The 16,097-nt window shown below is 48.1% G+C and overlaps 1 protein-coding gene across 2 annotated transcripts in view; it reads left to right on the top strand.

Moving 5' to 3' along the window:
- The window catches only part of MAD1L1 (mitotic arrest deficient 1 like 1), a 307,430-nt gene that overhangs the window by 282,827 nt on the left and 8,506 nt on the right, over nucleotides 1-16,097 (top strand). Inside the window, exon 18 of one of the 2 annotated variants that reach the window (XM_015876934.2) lies at nucleotides 6,078-6,235. The exons of the other annotated variant lie outside the window; for it this stretch is intronic. Coding sequence (XP_015732420.1) covers nucleotides 6,078-6,086 — 9 coding nt within the window. The 3' untranslated portion in view covers nucleotides 6,087-6,235. Of the gene's footprint in view, nucleotides 1-6,077; nucleotides 6,236-16,097 lie in introns of those variants that run through there. 2 annotated transcript variants of the gene reach the window in all.

Here is a 16,097-nt window from a genome sequence, read left to right as displayed (position 1 = left end):
GGGCTTAAAAGGCAATATTAAAAGGGGAGAGAAAGAACTGAAAAGGGGATTACAAATCCAATAAAAATTGCTCTCGAGAGCAGACAGTATCTGCCGGACAGGAAATATATTTGAGTTTGTGACTAGCTGCAAAATACCTCAGCCACAGAAAGTCCTGAGCTGAGGGTAAAGCCTTTGGCTCCCTTAATCATCAAAGACAAGCAGAGGACACTCAGCTTGCAGAGGGATCAAGCCCGAAGGCACCTCATGCATACTGCAGTGCTCGGGCCTTGTGGGTGTTGGGGTGCTGATGGAGCAGCAGCCACCAGGGAGGAATTTGCTGGTACTTCCTAGTGGCTGACCCGTGGTGGTGGAAATGGATAGCTTGCTTTTGGAAGGAGACAAGCAGCCTAATGTGTGGGGGGATGTGATGCTCACACAGAGGTCTCTGGTTTAAAAAGCTCTGAAAATGGGACCTACTGGGTTTTTAATCAGTGCTTGGATATAGCATCAGTCTTAGCAGTCCTCTGGAGCAGGGATGAGTTATTGGGGCATGTCCAGAAGGTGTCAACAGCAAATGCTGCTTTAAACATCCATTGGTTTGTGGGGTCCCATGCAGATGATCACACAGATAACTGAAGATTTTTCATCAGTATTTGCCTGTTATGGATCTGATCGTGTTACCTGGGGGGAAAACTGCACTGAATCCCATTGCCAGGCAGTACCTGCGACACTGCAGTTCTGCCCACGCCTCATTCCCCGAGTGCTTTGTGTTCCAGGCTGAGAATGTTCAGTTTGGACCCGCTCTTTCTGTAGGTGCTCTTTGTGCTGCTGTCTCTTGTCTGAGTTGCAGAGCGAGCAGGGCTGGGAAAGGCAGGATGCTGCTGCATCCCCCTCTCCGTTCACGGTGTATGAAGTGGAGAGTGTAGACTTTGTTGGAGTCTTTCTAAGAGCATCTGCCTCCAGTTGGGGTAATTACCACTCTCGAGTTGTAGTAGTGAGTATCTCATTGATAGAATATGAAAGTGAGCAGAATGTCAGCTCAGCACTGTGCGGAGGCCTCACTGACACACAGCTTCTGAAATCGCTGGCAGTTTTTGTGTGGTTTTCTTTTTTTTCCCCCAGTTAATTGCCTTTTTAATCATGGTGAAATTGCTTCTATTTGCATGAATATTCCAACAGCGGGATCGGTTTGCTCTTGTCACGGATACTCACTACGTATCGCATTCGGTTTTGCTTAATGTGCCTCATTTGAGATGATCAAACTTCTTTTTTTTCTCCTCTCTGAGTGCGAGAAGAGTGAATGTTCCTTTATCTCATTCAGGAAATATTCTCCCCATGCCCCTTACCTGCTGCCAACCGCGCTGCGGGCTCCTCCAGAATTAGAAAACAAAATGATCTCCAATGAAAAGCCCAGACGAGCTGCCCTGATAATGAAAGAGGCCACATGCCCGTGTACACCTGTCCAGGCTCAGCCTTGGCCATCTGCAGGGCAACCCAACAGCCAGCCTGTGGGTTGTGTCCATTATAGCGTGCCTGACTCAGGGTGAGGGTCCAGTGTGGTGGCTGTGGCTCATTAACAAAAGGAGGACCTGCATTCATTGAGAGGTGCTGGAAGGAGCATCCCATGAGCCGGGTGCACGCACTGCTGTGTTGATACAGCTCAGTGTTAGCGGCACAGCAGCTCTCACCCATCCGCTTCCGAGGTGTTCAAGCAGTTGGGAACAAGCCAGACGATCAGTCATCTCCAACTGTCAAGTTCTAAGCAGAAAACATTGATTTTAATGGTAGTTTCTACATAAAAATTAATGGCGCCATAAAATCTTAATTTGGAGTTTGAGAACAAATAATGCAACAGTAAAAGGCAACATCCCGGAGTAATCTAGAAATAAATTAGGCCGGCGGAATCCAGCTCTGCCCACTGAGATGCCTTTAATGGATCTTCCCCACAGCAGCCGGTTTACATCACACCCTCAGAGCTGTGCTGCTGCCTTCCTGGCATGATGGTATGATAGTGCTATGGTTGTGGTATGGTTGTAGTACATCCCCTGCTGCTTCCCAGCCCCAGAGGGGGGCAGTGAGCAGCAAATACATCAAGTGCAGCCCTGGGGTTGGTTCAAAGGAAGGCTTTGAGGTCTGAGCACGCAAATGGGAAAAGCAGTCCTGCAAGAAGCAGGGATGGAGAGTCTAAAATTAGCCCTTTATATTGGCAATAGGCAAATGGTGAATCCCTGTGGACGCTGCGTGCTGGCTGCTGGGTGCTGGGGGGGGGAGGGGGACACCTGGGGTGTGTTCCTGATATCTGGTCTCATGTGTCAGAGCACAACATGGGGCCGGGATGCTGGAGACTTCTGAAATGTGAAAAAAATGTGCTGGTTCTTACTTAATTACAGCCATGGCAGTTGCTATGTTGAAATGCTGCTTTAAAAGCCTTTGTGAGTAATTAGTGTCAAAAATATAAGATCTACAAAGCCATAAACTCACAGCTTGGTAATATTACCAAGTACTAATTAAAAAAAGAAAAAAGAAAAATCTCTCTTTCATGATAAGATTTCCAGCATCGTGGAAGATAAAAACGATGCAATTTGCAGATGATGGGGGGGGGGAGGAAACCTGAGGGAAGGACTGAGGAGAGAAGAAAGTCGATATCAACGAGGCTACAGATCCCTGGCTGAGTTGGTAATGGTAAGGGCAAGGGAAGTGAAATGTTGGAGACTGAAAGCAGGAATATAGTCAGAAATATAGCCTGAGAGCATCGTGTGCTGCGAAACAGAGATCAGGCTGAAGATAGGCATCACGGGCGAGAGGGATAAAAGCACTGCTGTGTTTGGGACTAACTAGGCTGGCGCAGCTCTCGGGAGCAGCAAAGTGTTTCTGACTGTCAGAAATAGAGATGTTGCATGCAGATCTGCAGGCGTAATGTGGCATCTCATGATTCCTCCCCTGTATTCCTCCTGTCTGCTGCGGGCTCCTCCCTGGACCAGAGGTACCGAGCAGACCCAGCCCAGCGGTGGGAAGCGGGGCTCACACAGAGCATTTGGTTATGCTGAGATGAGGTGTTTATCCTTCGGAAAAGAGATTAAGAAGAGACCTCATTAAGGTATAAAGAAAGCCCTGCTGGGAATAAAAGATCAAGGCTATTTGGGTTATTGTCAAATACATGTGTCAAGGGCATAAAGCTCCTCTGAAGAAGGACCTGGATTCTACAAAGCATAAACTGAGGTGCTTTTTAACAGCGCTTAATAATGCAATTATAATAACAGCTTGTGCTTTCTCATGCCTTCCAATTTAAGATCTGAAAACACTTCACAAACATGAATTAAGCTTTCCAGGACTGTTATGAGGTACAGAAACTATTACTCTGTTGTACAAACTGAAAATGGCAGAGCAGAGTGCTCACAAAGCGGAGCAGCTCGGGTGGGAGGAATATGTCTTTATTCTAATCAAGTTGAGCCTCTGGGCTTTGCCTGTTAACTGGGTGCAGAAGCTGTCTGCTGATTTACTCTGCGTAGTTCTTCATGCTGTACCTCTCTGCTTTCTGATATCTTGACCTGTGTGGAAATGGTGAGGCATTTAGTGGTTAATGGAGAGAAGTGCAGAGACGTGAATGGGAATGGAGACACTGAAGGTCTGCACAGCCATGCTGCCCTGTGAGCAGAAGCTCCGTAGCACAGCTGGCTCACACTGCTCAGTCCTCCTGCCCCTCAGCACTGGTGGCTTGAGCTGGTCTGTCCTCAGTCACTAGCATTACAGTATGTGCCAGCAGCATCACAGGATGGGAGGGCAGAGGGGGTTTTTAGGCCGTTGCCCAAGGAGGCTGTGGATGCCTCATCCCTGCAGGCATTCAAGGCCAGGCTGGATGTGGCTCTGGGCAGCCTGGTCTGCTGGTTGGCGACCCTGCACATAGCAGGGGTGTGAACCAGATGAGCATTGTCCCTTTGTGGCTGTGGCTGAAGAGCAGGGCAACTACAGGCCCATCTTTTGAGGTGTTTCTCTAAGGTTCCTACTCTTATTTCTGACATACCAGAGATGTCTGCAGCCAGGTGGCTGTTTGGAACCCAGAGCTGTACTGTTGTGACTGTGGTCACACATCACAGGGTGCTCAGAGTCCGGAGCTGAGCACTGCTCTTTTCACCCTGTCAGTGCTCTTGTCAAGCGACCATTAGTATGGGCAGCAGTGGGAAATGAAACTGTCCTGCCCTTAACAAGCTGCCCTCAGCTGACCCCAGAGTCATTATTGTGTTTCCCAAATCTTTTAAGTGGTATTTTGGCTAAGGTGGTTCCATACAAATTATCATCTTCCTCATTGTTAGTCATGCCGAAATGCTGGAGCAGCCTTCCTTTCCTTTGGCTGTGCAGTTGGTCGCAGTGTGGGGCTGTGCCTGCAGTGCCAGCAGCTCACCATTGTTTGTCAAAGATTAAAAAATACCCATTGGCAGTCATGAAATCGGTGTGGCCATGAAAACAAAGCGTCGAATGCCATCTGGGCTTTGTGTGTCTGGTGGAGGGAAAAGCTCCGTGAGCAACAGAGTGGTTGTGCTCCCAATGCTGCTTCGGTCCCACTGGAGACACTGATGGGAGAAATCAGATTGCTCCATTCCTCTGGTGTGTACGCTGAGGGGTACTGAGCACGTCAATATGCCATGGAAAGCAGGGAGGGTGTGTGTTCAGAAGCGCTTCAGGCTTTGGTCTAAGTATTTCTAGAGAGTTTGCTAGGAACAAAAATTTAATTGAAATCAATGGCGGCATATCTGCTGCTTAATGGCAAAGTAATACGGCCTGGCAGTTGTGTACAGTGTGTTCTCACCTGCTGGTGCTAAGCAGACAAACTGCTGTGAGCTGACCCTGCTGAGAGGTGTGTGTGTGCTTTACATCCTCCAGCATGGAGACGGATCCTACAGCTAAGCCTACAGCCCATCAAAACAGCCCCAGGAGAGTTGTCTGCAGGCAGTTGTGGTGCTGCAGCAGCAGCGGTGTGTGCAGGAGGAAATAAGGGCTATTCATCTCCCAGGTAGAGAAGGCGCTTTGGTGGAAGATGGGGTTGAATTTTCTGGCAAGTTCTCATGCTGCCAGCAGCACCTCTGCAGTGTCCAGGCTGAGCAGGAGGCAGCTGCTTGTCATCCACACACTTATCTTGCCCAAGATCTTGGCTGTTTGAATGATGGCTTTGCTCATCTTTAATGTAGATGTAGCACCAGTTGTCAGCATGCTGTTGAGAGTGAGTTGTGGGCATCTCACAGACTCCCTCAGTTTGGCATTACTGCTGTATTAGAAACAAAAAAAGAGGATAAAAATCTATAATAACCCTAGCAAGCAAATCCTTGCAAGAAGGAGCAGTTGTCCACTGCAGTCTGGTTGTTATCAGTGTGAGCTTAATGCTGTTGGGTTGCTCCTGGGGCCAGCCAGCCAGTGGAGGCAATGGATGGAGACGGGTTGGATTAGATGGGTCCTGGTGTCAGAGACTGTGCCATCCCAGTGCTGTCTCTTCATGATGCCAGGAGTTAGAGGGGAGGTGAAGAGTGACAGCAGAGGTGAAGTGACGTGGCAGTGCTTCAGAGAATGTTTCAGTGTAAAGAGATGATAGAACCAGGCTGGTGGTGGTCAGACCATGTGCTGGGTGCTTCTGCACAACAAGTTTGTGCTGTGGTTGAGTGCAGTTGGTCAGCGTTTGGCCCCGTGGACGTATGGAAAATGTTAGAGCTTCTGAGTTAGCTTCAAGTGCAACTGATGCTTTCAGGACATCTGTTCATTCAGCTGAGCCAAATTCTGGTAAGATGGACATGATAGTTGCCACCAATCTGGGCAGCTCTCAAAAAATTGTCCACAGTTTGTTTTTTCCCTTCTGTATGTAATACATGCTGGCAAGCCGTGACAGGAGGAGGTGCCTGAGTCCAGGCTGAACTAAATTCTCAATTAATTGAAGAGTTGATTTGCTCTCACATCTCATTCCAGCCATCGAGATTTCACAGATCCCGCAGCCAAATGAGGGGTCGTTGCAGTGATAGGGAGGGATAAGCCAGGACACTGTGCTGCCGTTGTTAGTATTCAACCAGCGTCGTGCAAGATCAGAACTCTAATCTCTTGTTCGCACAATTCAGCTGTTGTAGGGTATCAGCAAATCAAGGTGACCTCGAAAGCAGAGAGTCCACCTGGGAAGCTCAGCAGCTCTGAAGACCGAGACTGGTGGTGTTGTGTGGCAGAGCTGGTTGTCAGCATGTTCACCCTACAGCAAGGCCATCCACGTGTGGGAGGTCCAGTAAGTCTTTAGGAAGGAAAGAGAGGGGAAGCTCTGACTTTTTGCAATAGAAGTAGAATCCTCCTGGACCCTCTGATGGAGCAGCAGCTCTTTCCTTATGACTGGAAGCAACTTTTTAGCAGCTCCCCTCGCATCGTGGCTGCTGTTGCTCATATCCTTCTCCCTCTGAAATGCCCTCACTGTTGTGTTCCTGGCTTTCCCTGGCAGAAATTGCCCGTATTTCCCCCTTCTCCTAACAGGAGTATCAGCATCCACATGATTTCTCACAACTCCCAGACTGCTTTCTGCTGGGAACCTGCCTGCACCAAAGTCCCTGGCACAGTTTGAGCTGCAGCTTTGTCTGATCCTTTTAAGAGTTGGGAATGGCTGTTTTGATGTCTGATATCTATGAACATAAAAGGCTCCTTTACCTCTAACTGTGCATTGGGCAGGGCATTGCCTGTCTCTCCTAATCAAAAATGTAATCAAAGATCTCACTTCTCGTAAAAAATGTATTAAAAAGAAGAAACGATGCAGCAGATTTCTATTGGCTTCACTGCTGGCTTGCTCTGGTTTCTACTTCTGTGCCGTTCCCTCCTGCCTCCCACGAAAGAACCCCTGCCTTCACTTTCCCCACGTCTTGAGAGACTTAATTGCAAAATGTGGAGCTTTGAAAACAACAACAACAACAAAAAAATCATTGTGTTTGAGTCAAGCGAAGTATCGATTGTCCTTGAGTTCCTGCACCGCGGATATCGGCGGCGCTTTGTCAGCGCAAGGAGCGAGTAGAGAGATCACAGTGAGGAAATAAATATTCCAAATGGAAGGAAAAGGAGCTGAGCTGGGAAAAGAGCTGTGCCCCATCCCTCCCGCTCCCACAGCTGCTTCTCAGTAAGCGGCCTGTTGACCCGATGTTAACGTTTCCAGTTTACGGTAAGCGGCATTTTCCCTAAAACAAGATACTGATAAAGTGAAGCGAGGGAATAGAGGGGGCGGAGAGCAGATTTGCAAAACATGCTGGAGTAAGAAAGTCGAAACATACCGTGTGCGTCTCGGGAGTGGGAACATGCCTCAGTGTGTGAATAAATATGTAATATACAGACATATGCTCTCTCTTCTCGAAAACGGAGGTTTTTGAGCAGTCCCAGACTGTGCTGCTCTCAGCAGCGTGAGAGGAAGCGTGGTGTGCTGCCATGGAGGCTGTCAGAGGTGGTTGGTGGAGCAGCAGTTCGGACCAAGCATCTTCACAGCCCCACAGTGTGAGTGGTTGCAGATGGGGTCGTGTGTTTCTTGGGCCAATGAGTGGGGAATGAACAACCTGGAGAGATGCAGCGTGGTTGGGTTTGCTTGTTTTCATCTCACAGGCAAGGGCTGATACGTAGCTAATGGAGATGAGAAGAAGGGCCAAGGGGAGAGGAATCAGACAAATGTTAGCACAGAGTTATTTGTTGAATGGATTTTGTATTGTTTTCCATGAAGCCTGCACAGAGCTGTTGTCCTCTTTTTAATTCCTCTTCTAGCATTTGTTCCCTTTTTCACTGCCTCCACAATTCTCCCATTCAAGCCGAAAAAGCCACCTCCAAAAGACCGGTGTAACATTAGCAGGAATTATTAGCAGCAGTGATTTCAATATTCAAATGGACATAATATTTAGCAATAGGTTGGGAGTTGTATAAATAGAGTATGAATGCCTGGTAATGAATCATATCAATAATTTTCACATACAGACTGTGCCTTACATTTCTCAAAGGGCTTTACAAATACCAATTGATTCTCACAGCATGCCTGCTTGGTGGAGGAGCTGTTATTAGTTCTAGCAGATACTGAGATGCAGAGAAATGGTGCTACGTGTGTAGTTCATGCAGGGACCCCGGGTGGGGATAAAGTGGGAAGCTCCAGACACCCAGGCCTTGGTGCTGAGCTGGCAGCTCTGTATGATTTCTCTGGTGGAGTTGGAAGTGTCGCTCCACGTGGATGTAACATGGAGAAGATGGTCTTTGACAGAGTATGTGGCTGAATAGAGATGGGTAAAGGAAGGAGAAACACAGCGAATGGCAGAACTGGTCTTGATGAGCTTAAAGCACAGCACTGTGGTCAGTGGTGGCACCCATGTCCCGTTCAGGTGAGAGCTTGTTTGGTTGCTTTTATTAGGAAACTTTCCATGCAGGAAAGCAGCAGCTAATGCAGGCTCACTCCTGAAAGTGAAGGGCATCTGGCTTTGTAACTTCCACCCACCTCAATCAAGGATGGGAATATCTAAAGAGCGCCTGAAATAAGTGGAACAGTCTCTTTTCTAGCATAGCCATCCTACTCAGCATTCACCACGTTACCCATCTCTGTTTTACTATTGCCCTTCTTAATTCCGCAGTAAATTGTTCCAGCCTTTAATGTCTCTCCCTGTGACCCAGGGATGCAGTCAGTGATGGAGATCTTTAGAGCAAAGAGGCAGGTTGCGTGGCACATGCCTCAAACAAAGGAAGCCTAATTTATCTTTCACCCTCATTTTGTACTCAGTTCACCAAAGCTGACTCATTGCTCAGAAGAGGACGTGCTATTAACTCGAATAAAAACATGACATGATATTTCTAGCCTTTTTTTTTTTTTCTTAAACACAGTTTATTTTGACATATTACTTGCTATTTTGAATGACACTGTACACCGAGAAGTTGTCTTTAAGCTGGCCACAGTGGCACTTGGCTTCTTGTTCTGAAAGGTTACATCATCTCAGTACCCATCAGTGTGTTAAGAGTCCTTCAAGCTGGCAGGGCAACATGCGCCGCGCTGCACTCATCTGTACTGAATTTCTTCTGCTGTAGTATTGCTCGGTGACCCAAATTGCACAGAGCTTCCCAGTCCCTCCCAGTTGACCCACCAAAGTCATTTTGCTGTCTCTTTTGCTGTATCAGTTGCCAGCCGCTGGGCTGAAACTCTCAGTTCTGTCCCTGCTTTGCTGCTTTCTTCCCCAAACTTCTGGAGGTTGGAGGTAGAGGATGGAGGCTTCATCCAAACCCTCCTGGAGCTGAAAGGTGCAGGAGGGTTGGGGAACCCTAATTGCTGAGCCCAAGGCTCAGTTCAGCCAACTCCCTCAGCTCTTCATGAAGGGAAGATTTGGCACCGTGGGCCTGTGGCCTTGGGAAGAAGCACAAGCATTTCTCAGTGCCTGCCCACATGGCTGAGTATTAACTGTCAGGCTTTAAGGACTGTTCCCATCAGCTCACTGAGCAACGTTATTGATTTGTTTTCTAGGTGAGACTTGGCCACATTTATTCCTTAAATCTGTCAGTTCCTCCTTCCTTACCAACTTACAATTCAACGTGGACTTTTACCTTCCACTGCCAGTTTCTAAGATACCTTAATATTCCTTTGCGATGATCGTTACCCTGAGATTTTTGGTAGTCATTCTAGATTGCATCTGCAGTTTCATTAAGTCTTCCAAAGAGGGAGATGTATATTAGTGTCAAGAGGTCCTTCTGCTCCACATAGGCTGTGCTCTTCCTGCCGGATTACTTTATGCTCCTTTGGGTTCTTCCTCAGGTATTTTGTTGCATGAACTGAGTCTAGGATGTTTAAGGAATAGATTTATTTCTTTTTTTCCTTCTTAAGTAAAAGAAAGGAAAAGGAAAACATAGCAACGCCAGCATGGCAACAGCAGCTGCTGCACAAAAGAAAAATAGGCAAACAGACTTCCGAAACATGTATTCACTGTTAAGCTATTTTTACTGGTCGGTGAGTTTGTGGGAGTATTATAACAGAATAAGTGAGAAAATAGCTTACAAATAATTCATAAGAAACTTCAGATGAGAATATATCTTAATGATCCTAGGTAGCCCTCATGCTGTATGAATCTCCACATGCACGAACGTAAAGGTCACCTCTGATCTATGCTATTTATGTATTTGTAAATTTGTTTGTAAGAATGTATATAAAATTCTATTAAGGTTAAATATCCAGGCACTGTGAAGCAGAGAGTTGTGCATCCCTGCATAGCAGCTTAAGGGCAAATCTATCTCATGAGTACGCAGGCAGAAAAGTCCATTGTCCGTGCTTGTATTGCACTTGTCAGAGCTCAGATGCAGATGGGGTCCTGTGTTGTTCTGAAAAGTGACAATTAGAGACAAAGTAGCATGAAATAGCATGAAAAACAGTTAGCTTCATCATCCCCTCCCCAGCCTGTCCCGCAGACGCCTATGGGGAGTCTTTAATTAAATTAAAAATAACTCATCAGGAAACTGGGAAAAGCGGGACTCAAAGCTGCTGAATTCTTCACAGTTGCAGCCCAGCCCTTGTGCTGTGTGAGCCCATTTTTCTGCTCAGATGTGCTCCATGGGAGACTAAAGGCAAACACAGCCTCTTAAGTCTCCCCCCACGAGCCTGATGCTTTTCTTGGCACCGAGAGAAACACAGCTCAGATCTCTGCAGCCAAAGCTAAATTCATTTGCCTTCAGAAACAACACAAATCTGTTTTCCTGCTTAAATAAAGTCATTTGCAGGGTCCTGTTGTGGGAACAACATTTCAGCTCGTCCTGAATGGAGCAGTCATTGGGATGAATGGGTTGGTTGTTGGGCTGCCGCTGCCCTCTGCACCCTGAAGTGCTCCACTGCCGCCTCCATTGTGGGCATCCCCCCTCTGCACCCTTCTGTGCTCTGTGTGGTCTATTTATTGCAGGCCGCTATTCATCCCACATCTCCCACGTTTCCTCCCAGCCCCGTGGTTTGAGGACACTGCCTGCTGCAGAGCAGGAGGCACCTGAATCCTTTCCACTGTGCTGCTTTGCCTTGCAAATGCAGGAAACCCCTTTCTTTTTATCTCCAGAGGTGTGCTAGTGTTCATCTGCCCTTCAGATACGTGACAGGGAACGCCTGGGTGAAGTTTCTGATTGTCCTTATTGTAAGACTTGCTTGTTTTATGAGCTTGGTGTGTAACTCGATGGAGAGCACGTGAGGAAGGAGGGAGCAGCAGCCCAGGCACCTGGGTGCCCTCAGAGGCTCTTTTCAGACGAAGCTGAAAACAAGCAAGTGGAATGTGACACTTGGAAGCACTTTGTGAGATTCTTTCTGGTTTTAAATGATTTCATTTAAATACCTTTGACTGTGAAACCTCTAAGGAAACTCATCCCCTTGTTTTTCTGTCTGTATCTTTTGCTTTCCGCGTGCATCCAGTTTCAACCCCCCTGCTGTGTGCAGGGTCACCAACCACCAGCCCAGGCTGCCCAGAGCCACATCCAGCCTGGCCTTGAATGCCTGCAGGGATGGGGCATCCCCAGCCTCCTTGTGCAACCCATTCTAGTTGCTGACATCTTTTCCTGTGGCCTCCCGTATCACCCAAATACTACCAGCACCATTCCTCTGCTGGGGTTAGAACACAGACAGCCTGTGTTTGAGGCACTTGAGGAGATGCTTACTCACTCCTTTGCTGTTTTGTTTGTGGTTTTTCTTTGTGAAAACATTCTCGAGAGCATTGTTAGCTGTATCACAGCAGGAACACCTCTGGGCACGCTGGGGAGTGCGTGAAAGCAGGTTTGGAGAGCTTTTATTTTCACACCGTGTTGCAGTTCTGTAGTGATAAATGTTTTCTGGAGTATAAACCTGCAGGTCCTCCCCTTGCAGGTCTCTCTTCTTGGAGTGGAAAAAGGGTTTTACGTGTCACGGTTTAGCTTGCAGTAGGGCTGTGTCACTCTGGAGGTAACAGGGCTGATGGGCTGCACTACGAGCAGCTCTAAGTGAGAACTGCTGTTGGTCTGAGGTGGTGCCACTGGGCAGCTAGGATTACTGTGGCAGAGAGAAAGAAGTAATGACATGGCATGGAAGAAAAGGAGGGAGAAATGGATCTTTTAAGGAATTCATGCTCTGGCAGCTGACCGAGGCAAGCCTGAATTGGACTTTGTCAGCATGTATTCTGGGCTGTCTGCTGGTAATTCCGATGTCCATCAGCAGCCTGAGTGTGGACAGCTGGGAAAGCAGCATTTGGAGTCCCCCAAGAACTGCCTCGATTCAGAGCAGCTCTTGGACTTTGCAGATGTTGGGGGAGAAGAGCTGTGCCTGCGCTCGCTGTGTGCTGCAGCCTGGCTCTGCCTCTGCCTGCTGGGGGAGGCAGCCTGTGCAGCCTCGTGCCTTGCATTGCAAGCCCTGTGTAATGTACCCCACTGCCGTGTTCCTCCCAGCCACGGAGCATCCTGCAGGGTTAGCAGATATCAGATGGCCTCATAACCACAGACAGCCCCATTATTTCCAATGGGCCTCAGCCAACGCGTTCAGATTTGATTAAGGACTTTCTGAAAGATAAGAAGCGTTTAGAGCCTGGGGTTGGCTCCAGCGTTAGTTATTTACATCGGGGTGAGGGGAGATAAAATCTTTTATTGGTGTCACTGCTTAAATATTTTGTCTCTCTTTTCCAATATTGTGGCAAGAAGGAACCATATGTGTTCCTAGAAAGAGAGTCTCGTACAGCCGTTCGTCAGGAGAAAATCTATTAATGTATTAACACTCAGAATAATGAGAGAAAACAGCACGTGCTGGAGAGAGTAACGCAGAGCTCTAAGTCTGCGGTTTTCTAATGTTTGGAAAATGTTGCATTTCTCCATCTTTCCAAAGCTGATCTTCTGCCAAAGTAAGTTCTCTTCTGCTGTTAATTTTAGAAAGGTTAAATCCATTTATAAAAGCAAACATAGGCGTGGAGTGACGGAAAGCAGGAGGGTGCGCGGAGCAGCAGGCTGCCCATCTGCAGAGGTCACTGCAGGAGCTGCTATGGCAGGAGCCATGCAGACATGTCCTTTCCTTCCTCAGCACTGCGCAGAATGGGGGACGTGTGTACAGAAGCCCAAAGGGCTGTGTCACCTTTGCAGTGCGACTCCTCACTGCCACCCGTTTCCAGAAGGCAGCGGACTCTCTGTGTGTTTGTGTGTGTGTTTGCAGCTCGCTGCTGGGCTTTAGGCAGGATTGACGAAAGGCTTGGCACAGGGAAAGGGCAAATTTTAAAGAGCTCGAGAGTAGGAGAGATTGCTGGTTGAGCAGCTTGGTTGCCTCGAGGTCATTGCTAATTAGCTGGATCTTGCCTAAAGAAGTGAACATTACATTTTAATGCTGCTATGAAAACCAATCGCGCTGTCTTCCCTTTGCATCCCATACTACTGCCAGCTTTGCTGTGGCATCTGGAGCAAGCTGCACGAGGGAAGGGAAGAAAGCCCTCTTAAAGGAGATGGAGGGATGCTGAAGTGCTAGCAGAGCTCAGATGAGAGAGGCTGGAGCTTGACAGCTGTTACTGGCTCATGCAAAAAGCCTGCCAGCAAAAATGCATCAATTTGTGTGATATCCGGGTGTCTTGTCTTCTGTTTTCATAATTGCATACATGGTGTCTGCATAAATCTCTTCCCCCCTGCACCTCCAGCGAGAGGAGCTGCCTGGTGGATGGCAGCCCGTCAGCAGGAGAGCATCAGCAGGAAGAGACATCAGTCAGATGTGTGTCGTGCAGAGGGCTGGGGCCTGAGGCACATTCCTCCAAGGCTGCTCGAACATGGTGCTCTCACTAACTAGGAAACCTCTCCTTTTCCCCATGGGAAGAGCAGCGTGCTCATCCAGACATGAGAACCAGCAGCACTGTCTTGCCGTGTTCTTCAGGAGTTTAGTGCCAAATGACAGCACAGGCAGCTGCAGCAGGTGCTCTCAGCAAATGCATCGTAGCCCAGAGGTCTGAGCGTCTCCTCAAGGGATATGGTGGAATTTCTTTCCCTTTCTCACTGAGTACTGAAGTCTTCCTGCTTCCTTCTTCGCTCTTTAGCTGTAACTTCTGTACCTTCAGCTGTGGACTTCCCCTCATGGAGGGATCAGTGCTGTCTGCTTGAGAGAGGACTCCAGGTTTCTCATTACAGCCCCACTGAAAGCAAAATATACTCAGCCTGCACAGCCCGGCTGATGGCTGTCCTTACTGTGTCAGACATTGCCTTCTCCTGCCCGTGGACCACCGGTTGGGTTGAGCCACTCCACCAGAGCAGCCACTGGTACCACCAGCAACGTGCACTCAGAGTCACAAAACTGAGATAAAAGTGGTGACATTTTTGAAGTAATATCATCATCTTCCTTTCTGTAAATCTTGACTTGTCTCTACGGATGCAGTCTGAGAAACGTGGCTCCCCGCAGTGGGTTAATGAGGCTTAAAGCTCAGTCTTGAAGACACAGGAGAAGTGTTGTATGTTAGGACAGAACCAACTTTCCCTGTATACTTTCTGGGTACTGACAGCCCTTGTCCACTTCAGTCCTGTTGACAGCAGTGCTGATGACAGTGATTCCAAAGGAAGAAAAACAAAGAAATTGAGAGCCAGCAAAAAGCAAGAGAACTGAAAGCATCTTTCTTGACGCACACTAAGACTGTGGAATCTGGTTATTGGTGTTACAGCAGCAACCTGTGTTCTTTTCAAAGCCAATGTTTCAATTCCACTTTGGCAACTCATAATTATGAGTGACTCACTCAGGCCGGTAGGAAAGAGCAATTACTGACCAGTCCCTGCTCCGAGCTGAGCTGTGTTCAGTCCCTGTGGTGCAGACTGTATCACCGTGTTGGCTCCATGCATGGGTGACTAATGCCTGCAGCCAGTTTCCTTGGTGCAGGGTTTCATCCTGCATTTTAGCCCTGGGTGCCAGACTATAACAAGAACTAGAAGAGGGTAATGAATAAACATGCTAAGATCTTCAGCTGCAATCTGCCATCAGGTCCATCTGTTACTCCTTCCTTCATAAGCCTTGCAAACTCAATGAGCCAGGAATGGGCATGCTCCATATACTGTCCCATCCTATAGCCACAGATCTGCAGTCTAATTGCCTGGTTGACAGCAAGTCTGTCCCTTACGGTCTCTTGAACCTGTTGTAGGATCTTCATGTTCTTCAGCCTTCCACCCAACCTGCTTGTGAGAAGACTTCCAAAAGGATGCCAAGAGATGGGGATGGATCACACACCAGTGCTTGCTGTATTGCAAGCTCTGCCCGTTGGCGAGTGGCAATGTGCTCCGGGGAGCAGATGCCTGTCTCCCAGGCAACCAGGCAGCTGACAAGAAGTTGCCATCAGAATTCACTGTGCTTCCAGCTGTCCCTCATCAGTGCAAGATTTTGCAAACTCTGCTGCTGATGTTCTCATACAGATCTCATGCTCACAGCTGCAGTTCACAACAAGTGGAATCTGTCCCCACTTTGGGAGCCAGGCTTAAAGCCCACATGGATGGTTTTACTCTGTTTCTCCCATAGGTGCTTCCTTCACATGTTGCAGGATGCCTATGTTCTCAGTTCTTTGCCATTGCTCCAGCTCTCCTCCAGGCAAGGGAGATGGAGAAGAATCTGAGTTAGTGAGATGAGTTCCCCTTTCAAAAGATGAATTCCTGTGCATGGGGCTTATTTTCCAGTCCCTGATTTCTCCCTCAAGTTGTTTTCTCCTGGCTCTCCTGGGAGAGAGCTGTAGGACGCGGTTTAAGCTGCGCCTCCTTTTCCCTTTGCACCAAGCTGCTGGGTCAGGCAGTGCCTGTGGATGACAGGGCTGCGAATAACACCCAGTCCCAGCATTGCGGGCTGCAACTGCAGAGTCATTTCAAAGAAAGTAGCAGGAGATTTTTCTCTTCCTAATTTATGTCTATCCTGCATATGGCTTCTGTGGAGTCGCTAATGTTACAGCCAGACGGGTTGGCATTTTACTAGACAGAACACATGGGCTAGATGTTGTTAATGCTTGTTAGCTACTCACTCTGCAGCTTGACCAGTCCAATGTGGTCACCTCACAGATGGCTGGAAGCTGCAGCCCTGGTGCCAGAGTGCTCCAGCTCCATGGCACTCAACTGTGACAGCAGTTGCAATAACATGCATTTGGCTGCTTCTTCTGAAGGTCAGAGATACTCTACCTTTGCCA

The sequence above is a fragment of the Coturnix japonica genome, chromosome 14 (genome assembly GCF_001577835.2).
Source record: "Coturnix japonica isolate 7356 chromosome 14, Coturnix japonica 2.1, whole genome shotgun sequence".
NCBI classification, from domain to species: domain Eukaryota; kingdom Metazoa; phylum Chordata; class Aves; order Galliformes; family Phasianidae; genus Coturnix; species Coturnix japonica.
The sequence above is the reverse complement of the archived record's forward strand: the minus strand, read 5'-3'. Positions and strand labels throughout refer to the sequence as shown.